This window comes from Tachysurus fulvidraco, chromosome 9 (assembly GCF_022655615.1).
Source record: "Tachysurus fulvidraco isolate hzauxx_2018 chromosome 9, HZAU_PFXX_2.0, whole genome shotgun sequence".
NCBI lineage: Eukaryota > Metazoa > Chordata > Actinopteri > Siluriformes > Bagridae > Tachysurus > Tachysurus fulvidraco.
Genome location: NC_062526.1, coordinates 24900941 through 24917926, shown reverse-complemented (window position 1 = coordinate 24917926; position 16986 = coordinate 24900941). Strand labels below are relative to the sequence as shown.

Genomic DNA, 16986 nt, shown 5'->3' with positions numbered 1-16986 from the left:
TCTGATTCATTTGATTCAATTGATAGGTTTGATTCACTTGATTTCATTGACAGATCTGATTCATTTGATTCAATTGATAAATTGGATTAAATTGATGAATTCTGATTCATTTCATTCAGTTGATTCTTTCGATTTATTTGATACATTTTTTATTTATTTTTTTTTATTTTACCTGAATATTTTTCTCACATCTGAGGGAAAAAAAAAACAGCTTGTCTACAAGGTTAACAAAAATCAAGACCGCTGTAAGTCGAAAAAAAAAGAGCTAAAAAGACTCGAAAGAAAAATATCGTTCTGAATTGCTTTGTACGTTAGTGAAACCCGTTATTTTAAACCCGCTGCTGTACAAATGCGTTGTCTGTCCTTAGCTCCAATGCCAAATGGAAAATAAAAAGCAACTTTCCTTTTTTTAAAAAAAAAAACGTTTCTTTAAAGGAACCTTGGCAGGATCGTCCTCTCCATCAGTCAGACGAATGAATCAAGCACTGATTCATTCACAGAAGAGTTCATGAATTTCGTCCCTCTCTGTCCACCTCCACACAGCATGCCAATAAACCCCCTATAAATTACTCGCAACATAACCGATTTAATGTAGAAACATCATTTCTGTTCCATTCCTTAATACGTGTGCAACACATCAGCTGCTCCGGGACGAGAGAGAGATATTACAGATGTTACGTATTTGGCCCGAGTCATCTCAGGCAATGCTTGCTTCGTTTCGCTTCCTTTCCTTTCCTTTCTTTTCTTTTCTTTTCAGTCCAGTTATTAATTACATGTCGGACTTTCTGGAAATTTCCAGGGGTCTTTTTTAATCCGTGCCACAATTTGACCCGACAAACATCTGCCGCTCGGAACCCGACCACCCAGACATCCACATCCGTAACAGAAGATTTCCAAAAGAAGTCGTGTCCGAGCTCCTAATCGAATCTCCGTATCGGAATTCTCTGTAGCAGACTCTCGGATAATCAGGAACGGGTTCGAAGATTAATTTTTTGGCAGACGGGACCGAAAGCGTCAAGCCAAGACAAATCCGAGTGTCAGGAACAAATGTGAGCTGATGTTCAACTGGCCTGTTGAGTAACATATAGAGATCTTTTCTTTCTTTTCTTTTCTTTTCTTTTTTTTTTGTGGAAAACCGACTCTAGTGGCTTTATCGCTATTTCAGACCATTTTACTAAACGTTCGGATCTAAGGATTTTCCTTTGACTCCGAAAATGTGTTCTCACTTGATTTTTGGACTCCAGGAACGTGGAAAGATTTGCACCAAATCCCAAGCCTACATCTTTTTTTTTTTTCTTTCACTGTATCTCAGGTTTTCCACATTCAGGCCGCGTCGTCTCCGAAGTGTCCTTCTCGCTCTCGGCGTAAGAGAATGCTAATCTTCTCTTTGTTTCTCGGCAGAAAGCTACTTATCCGTCACTCGGCCTTAGGTAGCAAGCCATGAATGGGCGGTTTGTGTGCTTGTAGCTCGCTTCTCTGCTAGCTTAACACGAAAGGGGTTCTGGACGAATTAGCCTCCGAACACGATCCGTCTTTTAACCACTTAATCCTCCATTTTGGCAATCCGCAACCTGCTTTTTTTAAATGTGTATTATGTTGTACTTTACACCCAAAGCTCCTTTGTCTGGAGGTCAGGGTGGAGGTGTCTGGAACGAGTATTTGAAGAGAGAGAGAGAGAAAAAAAAAGAAACCGGATCTCCGCCTTGGTGTGGGACTTTATTTATTTATTAATTTATTCATTTATTTACGGCGTTCTCGGTTCCTCGTGACCTTCTCGCTCCGTCGATATCACGAAAGAATTCCAGACGTTGCTTAAAGACGACAAACCACACAAATTACCACCAACCCAAACATGTCAGATCTTAGTCTGGATTATTTCACATAATTATAACCCAGAAGTTAAGCAACTGATGGAGTCTTGGGTAATTAAAAAAAAACAAAAAAAAACCAATCCAAATCCCAACTGGTACAAAGCATGAGATATTTAAAGTTATTAAACAAATACAGTGCAGGCTCAAAGGGAAAGGGAAAAAATAGCACAGGGAAGTGGGAAGGCGTAAAATGTAGGTCAGGCTGTGTGTTAAACTGAGGTTACGATATTTTCCGATCTGTCTGAAACACGCGACACGAAATCACCGCTTTTTCCTTTTCTCTCTTTTTTTTCAAAGAAAACCAAAAAAAACAAGCTCAGCTGTAGCTCTCATTTCTCTCACTCGATCGTCACGTTCTCTGTGACTCGTCGTTTTCCGGTGACCTTGACTCGACACCACACGACCAACCTGTAGGAAAATAGCCATCGAGGTTCATCCGCTTCCTGTCGCCGTATATGAAGCGACTGTATTTGATTTTCTTCTTCTCACAAAGTACGGGATCAATCATACAAACGAGCTCCTGATGGGCCGACTTTGATGTTCAAGGCTTGCTGGAGATTAGGATGAACTCGATAGCAGCTTCTTAGTGAGGAATTAAACACTTCCAGTTGGGCTTATGCTAGATTACAGCTGCGGAGTGGAGCGGGGGATAAACATCTCCGCATGATGTAGAGGTTTTCTTTTGTTTTTTTTTACTGTAATGACAACGTTGCTGGAAGCCACCTGAGCAAAACCGGTCTGTCAATCAAAAGAAGTTCTTCTGACAGTACAAAATAACACTGAAGGCTGACTGCCAGGCTGTCAAATCAGGATATTAGAAATAATTATCATCTGTTATGGCTACAGGAAGTGATACGTCTATCTGTCACGAAATGCCAACTCCGGCTTAAAGGCTCATCCATCCAGCCGCTTTCTATGTTCAGGAATGCCGAGAATCTCCTCCGCAAAAACAAAAAAAAAATCTTCATCTCCTTCAGAACTCTGGGTTTGTTCGAATTTTTGTTTTTCGTCTCGTGAACATCGGGACATTTTTACCGCTTTGAGTCGTTTCTCTTTCTCGTCGAGGCTTTCCTCTTTACTCAGGGCCACAAATAGCAAAATCCTGACTGAGACACTGTGTTTGTCGCCAAAGGCTTGACCACTAGAAGGAATATTACAGTCCTGGCTTTAGAGAGCTTTGCCAAGCCCGCTGTAGTCCCAACTCGCCTCGTCCCATTTAACCCTCGAGCCGAACTAAAGAAACGATTCACCTATACGGTAAGAATAACGTACGTACCGCACACACCGGGTTTTAATTAGAGAAACCGCAGGTCACAGGAACATAACCATAATACAGAGCTAGGAACTTAATTACACCTGAATGGATTTACCTCAGAAGTCTCACCTCAGGTCTGTAATAATTTTTATTTATTTATTTTTTAATTTAAACTCAATAATTAAGTTCGTTTCGGTTTCAGACGACGACAGGAAAGAGCGAGAGATTCCCGGAGTGTGAAAGACTTCCCTGTCAGGGAAATAAATGGCTCCTAAGAAGACGCGCTAAACCATGAAAGTGTCAGCATGGCAACGAGTGCCAAGAGTCGTAAGCCCGAGGCGGCCATGATGGCAAACCCGAAAAACGTCTCTGTTTGTGCACGTCGCTCCGAGTCTCTCAGACCTACTCATCGATTTCCAAAGCTTCATTTGCCACCTCGTGTAAACACCAGAGATGCCCGGGCCTCCTCAGACGGCGCAGTAAACACACCTCAATCGCTCAAGCACAAAAATAAACCATCGGCGGTGCCGTGTGGTCGCAGGAACCCCGGGAGTCAGCGCGGTTAATAGCCCTCCTGTTTTGGTGATTTGCGACAGCGCTAATCTTAGCATGTTAGCAAGGGAGACCGTGCTCAGGGGGGCTTAAGCCCTTGGCTCACGGACGGATCTATCCTTCACAGCCTTCATGCACAGACTTAAGCCTAAACACCCAAAGACTGACCTTTATTTTCATTTCATCACAAAAGCACCATATGAGATAAGCATGAATGTAATTCTTGGTGGCACCAAAACTCCTTTAATAAACACCTATAATTATTAAATTACACCGAAGCTCAAAGCTCAAAGTAATGACCGGCGTATATAAATATATACAGACTTCCTGCCTCCAGATCTCTCTGCCTAAGCTGAAGATCCTGCTTTCAATTACCAGAGCTTCACAGGTTAGAAACACCAGTGATAAAATCACATCCCTAGCTTTCTCCTTTCCTCTATCTGCCCCGGACGGAGAGCGGACTTTATCCAGCTCGCTTCTCTGCTCACCAGGCCAGGGCTCTGAGCTAAATAGGCAGTGACAGCGCTTTCATGTAGCTGAAATGAGTATACTTTGCTGCTCAGAGACCCCCTGTTTTCAGGGCTGATGTGTTAAAAAGGGGAAACCGAACAGGCCTCTTAGATATTTTCCCTTTTTTTCCTTGAAAAAAAGAGAAAGGGAGGATCTTAGAGTCAGTGCAACCTCCATACTGAACACCGGTAATAATCATTAACGGTGCACAAATACGGTGCATGCTTTATAAGGCTTTATAGGGGTCCGATTGTTTCTTTAGACTCAAACAGCTGCTGTGCGCGTGTGTGTGTGTGTGTGTGTGTGTGTGTGTGTGTGTGTGTGTGTGTGTGTGTGTTATATCTTAAAAAAAAAAAAAAAAGCTAGCACCTTTTCTACCAAAAAGTCATGAATTTCTGCATCGATTTTTTTTTTTTTGTTTAAATTAAAAAAAAAACTAAAGAACAAAATAATAGTTCCGTTAAATCCGTTTGCTCTTCGGAGTTCTGTATAATTATCGTCCATGATGTCATTTCAAAATGATTTTATACCATCCCGCTCTGCAAATTACAGTATTTAAAATGATTTCAGGGTAAATGGTACACTGCCGAATCCAAGTTTTTCCAAAAATGCTTGTTTAAACTTTATCTATATATCTATCTATCTATCTATCTATCTATCTATCTATCTATCTATCTATCTATCTATCTATCTATCTATCTATCTATCTATCTATTTATTTATTTATTTATTTATTTCTGTTCATTTCCCACGTGGAGTTTAATACAAGATGTGCCCCCTGTTCAGTAATCGAATTACGTTTGGTTCTGAGAGCGTTGGTGCTAAATCGGATTCAGAAAAGAGATTCACCTAAAAAAGAAAGACTCGTCGCCGCCGTTAATTCTCAGGGTCTGGCGTTACGACGGCACTTCATTAAGAACTCCGTCTGTACCGTCTGATGAAATAAATTGCTGGTGCAAATGACTCGCTGTCATTGGGACGTGGGAAAGAGTGTTTTTTAATTTATTTATTTATTTATTTTAAATACGCTGCACCTCAGGCTATCCAGCCCTAATTTGAGCTTTATATGTGATCTGGGGCTGCCTGCAGGACGTCCTGTTTTTTTTTTTTTAAAGGTGAAACTCTGAAATAATCCCGTTAAGTTTCCTATTTTCTACACTAACCTTGCCTTTGTTATTTTTTTTTTTCATCCGCTTCGAGGACATCTCTCTTTCTGTCTCTCCCTTTCTCTATCTCTTTCATTGTTTAATGAAGGAGGGCTATTTAAAAATAAGCTTACAGAGGATCGATATGATCAGTCCTAAGTAAAGTCTACTCTGCTTCCTGCTCTGTGTGTGTGTGTGTGTGTGTGTGTGTGTGTGTGTGTGTGTGTGTGTGTGTGTAAAAAGAGAAAGAGTGGAGTGAGAGAGTTTTTCAAGCGTGCTCACAAAGCCAGAGGGCCAGGTTGATTCAGACACCAGCTGTTATAAGATGTGAACACAAGCTCGGATCTGTTCTACACTGCCCTCTTTTTCATACGAACACAACTGTGAAAGAGGTTGTAACACTCTCTCTCTCTCTCTCTCTCTCTCTCTGTCATCTCTCTCTCAGCTTGTGGCCGTGGTTTCTACAAGTCTTCGTCGCAGGACCTGCAGTGCTCGCGCTGTCCTGCCCACAGCTATAACGACAGAGAAGGATCCTGGAAGTGCGAATGCGAGGACGGTTACTACCGAGCGCCGTCAGACTCTCCGTCCTTCGCCTGCACAAGTGAGTCTGAATAACACACCAGGATGCCAATATTTTTGAAAAACCCCAGAGGGGGAGGAGGGAATATCTTTGAAAAACATCAGGGGGTGCCAATATTAGCGAGAAGCTTTTCAGGCCCGACCTAACGTTTTCCTCATCTGAAAGAAAAGACCTCAGTTATGAAGAAACCGTTTTTCAAAATGGCGGCTCCCGTGTTCTATTTACGCTCAGTCCTGAGTGTAATTACTTACTTTTAAGCTACTTTTAAGTCTTTTCTGAGGCATTTATCGACATATGTGAGGAAAAAGTGTGTTTGCTGCGTTTTCACAGCCATCAGACATTTCAGTTCGCTCATCTACACGATTTTATGAATACACGCTAGCACGCTAAATAAGTTTCCTCAGTTATTTGCTAGTTTACATTTCAGCGCATTGTTACAATGCTAGTCACCCAACTCGAAGGCATCAAAACACGACTAACACGCCGATACACCAACTTAGCTTGTTGTTTTAGCATTTCTGCTTATATTCTGCTATTCTATTACTAAGCTTTTTTATTTGAACCCAAATTACTTTCCCAGCATGCACTCGGTATCCTATATGATCACATACGAATACAATTTAAATGGTAAAATAGCTTCTGTTTTAGCCAGGATTATTTTGTAGCGTGTTATCTTGAGCCACAGTTTCTCGCTAGCTAGCATTCTGTTTGACACTACTCAACACAGTAATAGCTGCTGAAAAATCCTGCTTGGTCTGACTAGCTGATCACGTCAGCTGTGGTTTGGTGCTGGCCATTTTTTTATTTTTATTTTTATCTCAGGAATATTTGAGGCTGAAAGAACATACGGCTAGTTTGGTGGCTAGATAGTTAACTAAGCTCGGTTCTCATTAGCAGGCAGTGAAGATGTGATTTAGATGAAAAAATTGAGTTAACCAGTGACACTTGAAGTAATGAAGTAAATTGAAATGCCTTTACTAACCTAACGAATAATGTGTGCTTTTTTATTTCCCTTGTTTACCACAGGACGTTAGTTTAGCCATTTTTAGCTCGTGGGTTCTAGCTTAAAATGGGCTGCGTGTAAAGCTGTAAACAAGGACAGACTTTTTGTTTGTCATTTCTAATTTTGAATCTATGATAAATATTAGCTAATTGTCTGTGATTTGGAACCCTTGTCCACTGGCTCGTTCTCTCTCTCTCTCTCTCTCTCTCTCTCTCTCTCTCTCTCTCTCTCTCTCTCTCTCTCTCTCTCTCTCTCTCGCTCTCTCTTTTTCTGGTAGCTAATGAACAGAGGGCCAATTTGTTGTTTCCCGTCAAATTAGATTGCAATTACCGTCAGCACTGGAAGCCACAGGTCCCGGGCGCTTCTTTCCCACCTCTCTCTCTGTTTCTCTCTCTCTGTTTCTCTCTCTCTCGCTCTCTCTCCCACTTTCATTTGTTCCAGCGAGTGCCGCAATTACGCTCCAGCCATTGATGACTTGTTTACACAGGCGAGGCGAGGCGGGGCGAGTAGAGGGAGTCAGGGAGGAAAGGAAGGGAGAGAGGGTTGGAGCGAGGGGTTTGCTGGTTTGTTAATCCACTACAAGCAGGTTTATTCATGAAGAAACACCCCCCCCCTCCTCCATCCCTTCCACCAATCCACCCCTTTCCCTTCTCCTTCTTTCCTTCTCTTTATGCTCTTAAAATAAATGTAGGAAGGAGTGGAAATAAATTCAGTAATGGGAGCGAGAGAAAGGAAACAGCTCTTGGAAAGAGAAACCGGGAAGGTGAGAAGGCCTCCTTAATCGGACAAGATGACTCCTCGATTTCCGCGTCAGGCTCCGCCGACAATATGGATCTAATCAGATTTAGCCCCTGAAAGCGAGCAAGAGTTTTGGAGACATGCCTCATTGACTAGATGACTTGTTAGGCGGAAATAAGAGATGGACTACGTTCCAGCACAGCCTCTGGTCTTCTTCTGTTGCCTCAAATGGTCAAGGGGCCGGCTAATCGAGTACCTGCTTCATAACGTAGCGTAGCGTATTAAAATGTCTCCTTCATTCTGATGGTTTTTCTTCCTCACTCTGCTTTTTTTTCTCTTTTTTCCCTCATACAGGCGCCGTGAAACATTTTAGCCCACGCGCCTGCTTTGTTTGTGACTGAAACAAAAGACAGGAACACGCTGTTTGCAATTTGCTCTAATGGTTACCTGCTACATCAAATCAGGAAACAGAAGGAAAGTTAGGAAGCCTTTTGTCTCTCTCTCTCTCTCTTTCTATCTCTCTCTCCATCTACATATACTTTTCTCACATATCTTTGCACTACCTGTTCATGGCTACAGTTTGGTTTCTGTCTTGCAGACTCATTCCTTCTCTCCTTCTTTTCCTGCGAACGTGAAGTTCCTCACGCTACTTTCATCGCACCAAATTTGTAACGTCCACCGAGCGTCGTCACGAGAACAGAAAGGATTTAAAAACCCAATCCCTTGGCTTTAAGTCGCAGCTGCGTACTCAGGCTCACTTCCAAAAAACGACTTGCAGGGAACGTAGTTTTGCGAAAGTTCTCGCAATGTCACGGTGCGCTCTTCAAAAAAAGTCTTATCTTAATTATCTGTGGATTAAGTTAACGTGGGCCACGGATGAAGATTTCCTTTCAGGGATTTGGAGCCGCAGGAGACGGCGGCGGTAATTGGAGGCCAATTTACATTCGGCGAACAAACACGCGGACGGACAGCTTTTAAAAAATGAATGGCGTAAAACGCAGAAGAACCTCGGGCGCTAAACAAATAAAGACACGCGCAATTCTTTAAAAATGGGGATTAAGAAGCTGCGTAATAAAATCCTGCACAAACGGGGAGGCCTGTCATTGTCCAGATGAGAGAAATATAAATGAACGGCGGCTAAACTTCTTCAGGGGATATGTCCTGTGGTTGTGTGTTTTGGCATGGCACCACACAACCTGCATTCCACTTCCTCTTAGCCGGTGCCATGACCTAATGAAATATATCGGAGAGGCCTCGGAGGCGGCTCAGCTCCCAGTAAAGGTTTTATTATTTTTCAGCCAGCACAGAAAGAAGGGAGTTGTTGACGGACAGGGGTTTGGGGATGACATCAATCATGCATCATCTGTGTGAAGGATCTGTACACCAAACAGGAAAAGAGAAGAGCTTGAGATGTGGAGAGAGATTCGGTCCCTGTACTATCTATCGATACAGCAGACTTATTCTTTTTCGAATAAACGATAAGTTTGTTTCTCTAGTAAGAGTTTCTATAGTAACAGCAAAGGAAGGAGTCTCCAGTGTCAGCACTTCAAAGTCTATCTTCCTTTAGCTCCGCCTTCTCTGTTTTCAGTGCTTAACCAATCAGAATCTTTAGTATCTTCAATAAAGCTAACATCTGTTTTGGGGGAGAGAAGCATATGTAGAGAAAAAAAAATAATCAGCTCCATGATATTTTTTCAGCACTGGGAGCAGAGCTCAGACACCATGTTAGCAAATCTGCTTAATTTTAGCGTCGCTCGTATGGAAGAGACTCGAGCTTAACTACGCTTAATTATTGACTTGACTTCTAATAGGAAGTGCAGCTCTGGGCAGATAAGAACTGCATTGCAACGTTAATCCCTAAGTCTAGTCACAACACACACATACACACACACACACACACACACACACACAGGGGATCAGCATATGACCCAATTAACATACTGTCACTGGAAATCTCTATAAATCCGCCTCGCTTTAATCGTCCTGTATCTTCATTTTATGCTTTTTTATGTCATTTTTGAGTCTGTTTATTTTTTTTTTAATTTCTCCAAAATAATGTTTTTAATATATATCTTTTAATAAGACACCAGAACTGCCTGAAAGTCTATGACCATACATACATCACATTCAGGATATTTCTATAACTAGAACGCTGTCGGATTCTCGATTCTGATCGGTCCTGTCCAGCGGTTCCACATAGATAATCTCCTGCTAATGGAAAAATAGAGCACATGTGAAAGGAGTCTCCACTTTCAGAGCTTTTGGACCAGTCAGTTTTTTTTTTCCTCCATGGGAAAGTCTTTAGCATCGAGAAGGAGCACGTAAAGCACGAAGCTGGTGACGGAACCACCGTGTATAGCTACTCAGAACGTAAGCGGCTGATGATCCATAATATGTGATATAACTAGAAATTAATAAAAGGTACACAGCGTCTCCGTGTAGTAATGATCCAGCTGAGAGGGCAAGTGATGGAGATGTCACGCTGGCAGGGCAGCCGGAGATTAATCTGAGGCATGAAAAGGAGGCAGGTGGTGAGGGGGGTTGGGGTGGAGAGAAAGTCAGGAAAACAGGAAGTCAGCATGCAGTCTCCTTGGCCATGTCACATACATTTAAAAAAAACAACAACAATATTTATCTCAAAATTCTAACATTAATCGAAAACATCGATGGATCTAGACTAGGGTGTTTTTTTTTTTTAATCAGCGATCACTTCCTCGGATTTAACTCAGACTCCTCGCCATCGAGCGAGACGCTCAAGTGGCTCTCGAGGCAGCCTGCGAGTCACTCCTTGTTTATTGCCAGATAATCAGTCCCTTGATCTTTGGCACTCGAGAGTCAAAAGCGAGCGGCTGTGATCACGGAGCCATAACCGCTATCATTATATGTAGCCATAGAAATACAGAACACATCCCAGGAGGTGAAGTGTGTTTGCGTGCGAGTGGGCGTCGGCTTGATTTCCTGGAGGTAAGGATGAGACGGAAAAAAAAAAAAGGGAGAGGAGAGTGGAACGTGGAGCGTGACGGTGTAGAGGGATTAGAAAGCGAAAACGGTCGGATTCTCACTGTGCGGCACGGTTTCATCATCCAGGCTTCCCTGTTTTCTTCTTTGTTTTGATGCTAGTATGAACATGAGAGAGATTAGCATGCGAGTATACAGGTGACGCTAGCAGGGAAGCAACAAGTGTTGTAGTACAGTACACAAGCTAGCTACGAGACTAGCAGGCAAGAATGTAAGTGTCCTAAGAAAGTTTTCCTAGTATCGAGAGTGCTAGCGTTTGAATAGGCTAGCTAGCATGCTAGCAGGCACGTATATAATGCTAGTAGGCATGTACTCTAATATGCAGATAGGCTAGTACACTTATAGGCTTGTATTCAAGTATTGTAGTACTTTTTTTAATTGCTCGTAGAGTGTGAACGGGTGTATGAGAGGGTGTGGGGTTGTGCCCTGTGATAGACCGGCATCTTGGCCATGATCTAGCCTGCCTTGTGTTCTGAGTCTACCAGGATAGGCTCCTGATGCTAATAACCCTGTGGTATAAGCAATGTAGAGAATGGATGGATGGATGGATGGATGGATGGAATCAGTGTGAGAGGCTAGGGTTGTAATGTGCAAGTATACAAGTAGGCAAGGATTTTTAGCATTGTAAATAGGATAGTAGAGAAGTAAGAAAGCATACCATTATTCTAATATGCAAATCGGGTTGTACTGTTGTTTGTAATTCTGCTAGTATGCAGATGGGCTAGTGTGTGTGTTGCATTCACATCTGACGAGTACAACCAGGAGAAAAAGAATAATCGGCACAGCAGCGAAGCGAGCATCGGATTGAATTAAGAGGGGAAGACGGGGACAGGAGAAAATAGAGTGGCAGAAAGAGATGAGAGACACCACACACACACACACACACACACACACAGAGAGAGAGAGAGAGACACCTCCCCTCTTCACCTGCCACAGGTGGCCCTTTCATCTCATCTGATCATGCATTTTCCCTCCCTTCTCCGCCTCTGATGAATATTGCGGTATGAAAGTGTGTGTGTGTGTACATGTGTGTGTGTGTGAGAGAGAGAGAGAGAGAGATAGAGAGACAGTGTGTGTGTCATTATCCCTAACGAGGAGCACCTTTTAAGTGTCATATTATTCATCCCTACTGTTCCAAAGCTTGCTTTTTGCCCTCATGAATATGGATGGTGCATCTTTAAAGTAGACGTGTCATCGTCTTTACAAAACATCTAAAAACACAAACCCAAGGCCCAAACGACGCATGTGAAAACAGCCCGAGCGACATTATCGCAACAGGACAGAGGGCATGCTGGATGTGGGCTGATCACAGAGGCGTTTTACGAGATGAGGTCAAGTTCCCGGTATTTTAAAAGATAAAGAGGGACGACAGTATATTTTTTTTTCTCCTTCGAGGCCAGACGGTTATTGTGGTGTGTCTCGAGCTGTCACAGCAGGCTGTAAGTCTTTTTTAAGCCCGACTCGTAAATTTCAGCCTGGTTGTCGGGAGCATAAACTTTTACAGCGTTTGCGGCTCCTAATCGTTACACAGGAAGCTTGTTACGCTTTTAGTTGGCTAATTAATTAGGATACGAATACGATGACTCCACTACCAACTGTTTTATTTGATCATTTATCCAAACCTACCGCTGTACTTTTACTCTCTTGGGATTTGGCAAGACTCAAGACTTATATTTAGCTGTTTGGGTTATTATCATGATGAAATATTTGCATGGATATGTTTAAAACGGTGGGACGCGAGTAGCTAGACGGTAGCGACTCGGACGTTCGGCCCCTGTATCAGTTTCCAGTGGAAGCTAGCTAATACCTTCTGTCTCATAGCTCATTATTGAGTTCTTTCACCGCCTCGCCTCGTCCTGGTCCACGCTGACCTTGGTATCTCTCGAGCATGTCTCCCCTGCATTGTGGAACGTCTCATAGTATCTGGGTTACGCTCTAATTGTGTGTCAGCGCTTGCCGGCGGGACCGGATTCTGCATGTCCCCATGGCACATTAATACAGCAGGCGAGAGGAGAGAATAATCCAGTGAGTGTGCCGAGTGTCAGCGTCAGCGTCACGCTTCCCATCACGTGGTTACATAACTCAGCTTTTTTTTTTTTTACTCAGACCTGACCTCTCTCAACTTTGTAGATCCTGGCATACAAAATTTACAAGATGGCGGTCACCTTCTGTGTGGTTCCATAAGCTCATCTCTATTCTTCTCCCTTTCTCACACCTCCCTCGATCCTTTTCACAGCCTGGGCTTTATCATCTGCCAGGTCTAGACTTTTCTTACTACAGGAAATTCTGACACTTGGAAAGTTTCCCTCGTATGCTCATTGGTACGTGCTTAGATTCGGTGTGAAAGGGAACTAATGGTACTTAGGTTCTTGGGGTTGGAGCTTTGCTACACTTCGGTGGTACCATTTCTATTCTTGGATGATGTTTGGGTCAGTCCTTGTCTGTGTGTATATGCATTGTTAAAACACTCAGGGATACATAACTCACCCATCAGTTTCCTTCATTACAGAATCGTATCTACACCAATCACACCCGTGGTCACCTTTCCCACCCGTAACTCGGTACTTTTCTCTTCCCTGACTGTCCAGGACCTCCTTCGGCTCCACAGAATCTGGTCTACAATATCAACCAGACCACCGTAACCCTTGAATGGAACCCTCCGGCCGACTCCGGCGGCCGCGATGACCTCACCTACCGGATCATATGCAGGAGGTGCAGCTGGGAACCGGAGGAGTGCATGCCGTGCGGAGGGAACGTTGCGTACACGCCACAGCAGAGCGGCCTCATGGAAACTTCCATCACTATCAGTGAGCTGCTGCCGCACGCCAACTACACCTTTGAAGTGGAAGCCGTTAACGGAGTCTCGGACCTGAGCCGAACTCAGAGACTCTTCGCTGCAGTCAGCATCGCCACCAGTCAGGCTGGTAAGACATTTATTTTACTCTTACATTTTAAAGCTCTTGGTGCAAAATGGATAAAAAAAAGTTTCCAGATGCCTCGTTTTATGACGTCATGCTCCGGGAAGGGTGTTTGTTTGCTGCTTTGTTGGTTCGTATTGAAATGTCTTGGCTACTCGGTTTTCCCCGATTTGCACGCGGCTGCCTGGAGCCTTGCAAAAGCGTGTAATTTCAAACGGGTGTGTGTGTGTTTTTGTTGTTTTTAGCAAGCCGGGACTAATTTCCCAGATGATTTGGCATCTCCATTCCCGCAGTTCGTAATTTGTGGTTGAAGTTGCACGGATGCTGTCGGTAACAGAACACGATAACTTAGAATAGTCACGTGACCATCCTGTCATACTTTAAAATTCCTGTCCGGTTTACAGTAGGTTACGTGTTTTAAGCCGACAGGTTCTGATCAAGAATTGCTCGTTATCCTAACAAATTAAGTTCGGTTGTGTTTTGCTCACACTGAAATCGAGGCAGTTCTCCAGTGACAGGAAGTAGTATGTGTCCTCACCCTATTTTTATCCCCCCAGAGAGAAACGACTTGCGATGCTCCGTTGCCCGACTCATGCACCCAAGAAACTCCATGCTAAATCTCATCTCTTTTAATAGTCATTTTTAAGGATCATGCAAACAAGATTTCTCTTTCATGCCTAACCATCCATGAAATATAATTTACCATCAAGCGCACACTGACTGCTCATTAACGGGGCTTTAGCTCAGCCAGATAGCCTCATTGTTTTACTATAAGTACAAAATGATCTCACACACGGCATAGAGGAAGGCCACACGGAATAGGACATCGTTTAAAAGCTCATTTCTCACGCCCGGTACAGGACGTGTGTTTTTAGGAAGCAGACAAAAGAGCGGGATCTCAGATCTCGGATGTTATTTTATAGCCGCATTTATCTGCTCCGGGATAAGGAAGGTGCGGAGAGATGGAGAGACAGAGCAGAGACGAGCTCACGATGATGAATGTTCAGTGACAGGGACCGTGACAGAGAAGCACGGCAGAGCAAGAGACTGCAAGGGCATCCAGACTCACAGAGATGGATAGAGAGAGAGAGAGAGAGAGAGAGAGAGAGAGAGAGAGAGAGAGAGAGACAGAGAGAGAGAGACAGAGACCTCAACTCCATCCAAGCCTTCAGTAATGATGCCTGGCTTGCTGACAAAACACAATTACTGCAGCAACCCTGGACAATATGCAGTGATTAGTTATAGTACGACTGAGGAAACTTTATCCACGAAGCCATGTTTACTTTGTTCAAACAGATAGCAGCATTTCTTTTGCACCGTCTGTCAACGTACCTGCCCAGGACCAAAAACATCTGACTTCACTACCGAGAACTAATGTTTTTGTTTCATCAGTTACAGAAAGCAATTACAGTTTCACAAAACAAGACTTTGCCATTCTTCACTAGCACACACACACACACACACACACACACACACACACACACACACACACACACACACACACACACACAGAGAAAAAAATAAGGTCGTGCGAAAGCTGGAACAATAATTTCAGGTCACTCATTTTGTTAGGATCACACAGAGGACTAGAACAGAACTTGTGTGCTAAGCAATTCTAGCTAGCTAGCACACTGAAATCTGTGAGAAATGTTTGCTAGTTTGTTAGCATTTAGCTTACTGACTACTTTGGGACAGCAGGGTTTAGTGTTAGCATAATCTTTGGATGAGTATTTTTTGTTCCTAACCCATTTTTAAGGCATTCATAATTATATATAATCATAAATGCGTCTGTACAAGTCTAAATTCACTTTTTTTCCCCACAGAACCTGCCTTGTAAGCTACAGTAACTATCTAAATAATTGAGAAATGAACTTAACAAGGAGCTAAATTGTTGTGGTGTTTTCTGAACAAGTTGCTGCTAAATCGAGACAATCGGTGAGTCTCAGATATTGTAATAATCTCGCTAGAGTTTTTCTCACGCAAGTCTGAGAAGAACTAAAATGAAGTAACTAAAATAATATCCTGTGAGAAATGCTGCTAGTTTGCTAGAAATTAACTAGCTGGTGACCTTTTTTTGGGACAGCAGGATTTAAAATCTGTGCTCCTTTGGATTATTTTAGGGTATTTATTTATCATTCATTCATTCATTCATTTTCTACCGCTTATTTGAACTAATCTCGGGCGTCATCGGGCATCGAGGCAGGATACACCCTGGACGGAGTGCCAACCCATCACAGGGCACACACACACTCTCATTCACTCACACACTCACACACTACGGACAATTTTCCAGAGATGCCAATCAACCTACCATGTATGTCTTTGGACCGGGGGAGGAAACCGGAGTACCCGGAGGAAACCCCCGAGGCACGGGGAGAACATGCAAACTCCACACACACAAGGCAGAGGTGGGAATCGAACCCCCAACCCTGGAGGTGTGAGGCAAACGTGCTAACCACTAAGCCACCGTGCCCCCCATATTTATTTATTTATTTATTTATTTGTTTATTTATTTTTACAGGATTTGTAGCACCAAAACTCAATTGTAGCATATACTTAACACAAGGGCAGGAAGCTAGGTGGCAGTTTGGTAACAGAATTGGCATTACGGTGAACAATCGCTTAACTCTTAAGTTAGCAATATTATAAAAATGATATATAACGTCGCTTCATCACCGTGACGCGATTATGACCAGCTTATAAAGGAGGATTATTTATTTTTAAGGATCATTAATGAGGCAGTGTTCCTCAGTCCCTGTGTAAACAGGGTGTTCTTTATTAATAGGTATGAACCAAATATTAGTTTTTGTTAATTGATGAAATAAAGGAGCTTTTTGTTATCCATAAGCCATGAACAATGTGTTCTTTGTGTCTGGTCGCGATAAAAGAATTTAACCTCATCCGGCCGCCCTCGATCCGCTGCTCGGTGAAGCCTCCCCGATCGCAATTTTATCCATGGCTGCGTCATAAAGGCGAGGACGGATCTGATCTCGTTAGACATCTGCATCATCTAGTATCCAGCCCTTAGGGCCTTTAACGGCTTAACGAGCCCATCAGGCACCGGCGAACGAGTGCGACTGAAGGCAGGGAGACGTTAATGATAAATGGTCTGTCAAATTTTAGTATCTTTGACGGTTTGTGAAATGGAGATGATGAGGGTGAGAAGAGAGAGAGAGAGTGAATGAGTGAGCGAGTGAGAGAGCGAGAGAGAGAAGGAAAAGGAAAGAGATACAGAACGAGAGGTTTAGAGGAAGAAAGAGATAAAGAGAAGTAAGAGAGGTGTAGAGTGAAGAGGGAAAAGAATGAGATACAGATCAAGAGGTTGAGAGGAAGAAAAAAAAAAGAGGTTGAGAGGAAGAAAAAAAGAGGTTGAGAGGAAGAAAAAAAAAGAGGTTG

The 16986-nt window shown here is 43.1% G+C and overlaps 1 protein-coding gene across 7 annotated transcripts in view; it reads left to right on the top strand.

Annotated features, from left to right (window-relative positions):
* Nucleotides 1–16986, top strand: part of epha7 (eph receptor A7) — a 72766-nt gene that overhangs the window by 13001 nt on the left and 42779 nt on the right. For all 7 annotated transcript variants that reach the window (XM_047818919.1, XM_027176664.2, XM_047818925.1 and 4 more), the window contains exons 4-5: nt 5779–5934; nt 13261–13596. In XM_047818919.1, the coding sequence (XP_047674875.1) occupies nt 5779–5934; nt 13261–13596 (492 nt within the window). The remainder of the gene's footprint in view (nt 1–5778; nt 5935–13260; nt 13597–16986) is intronic.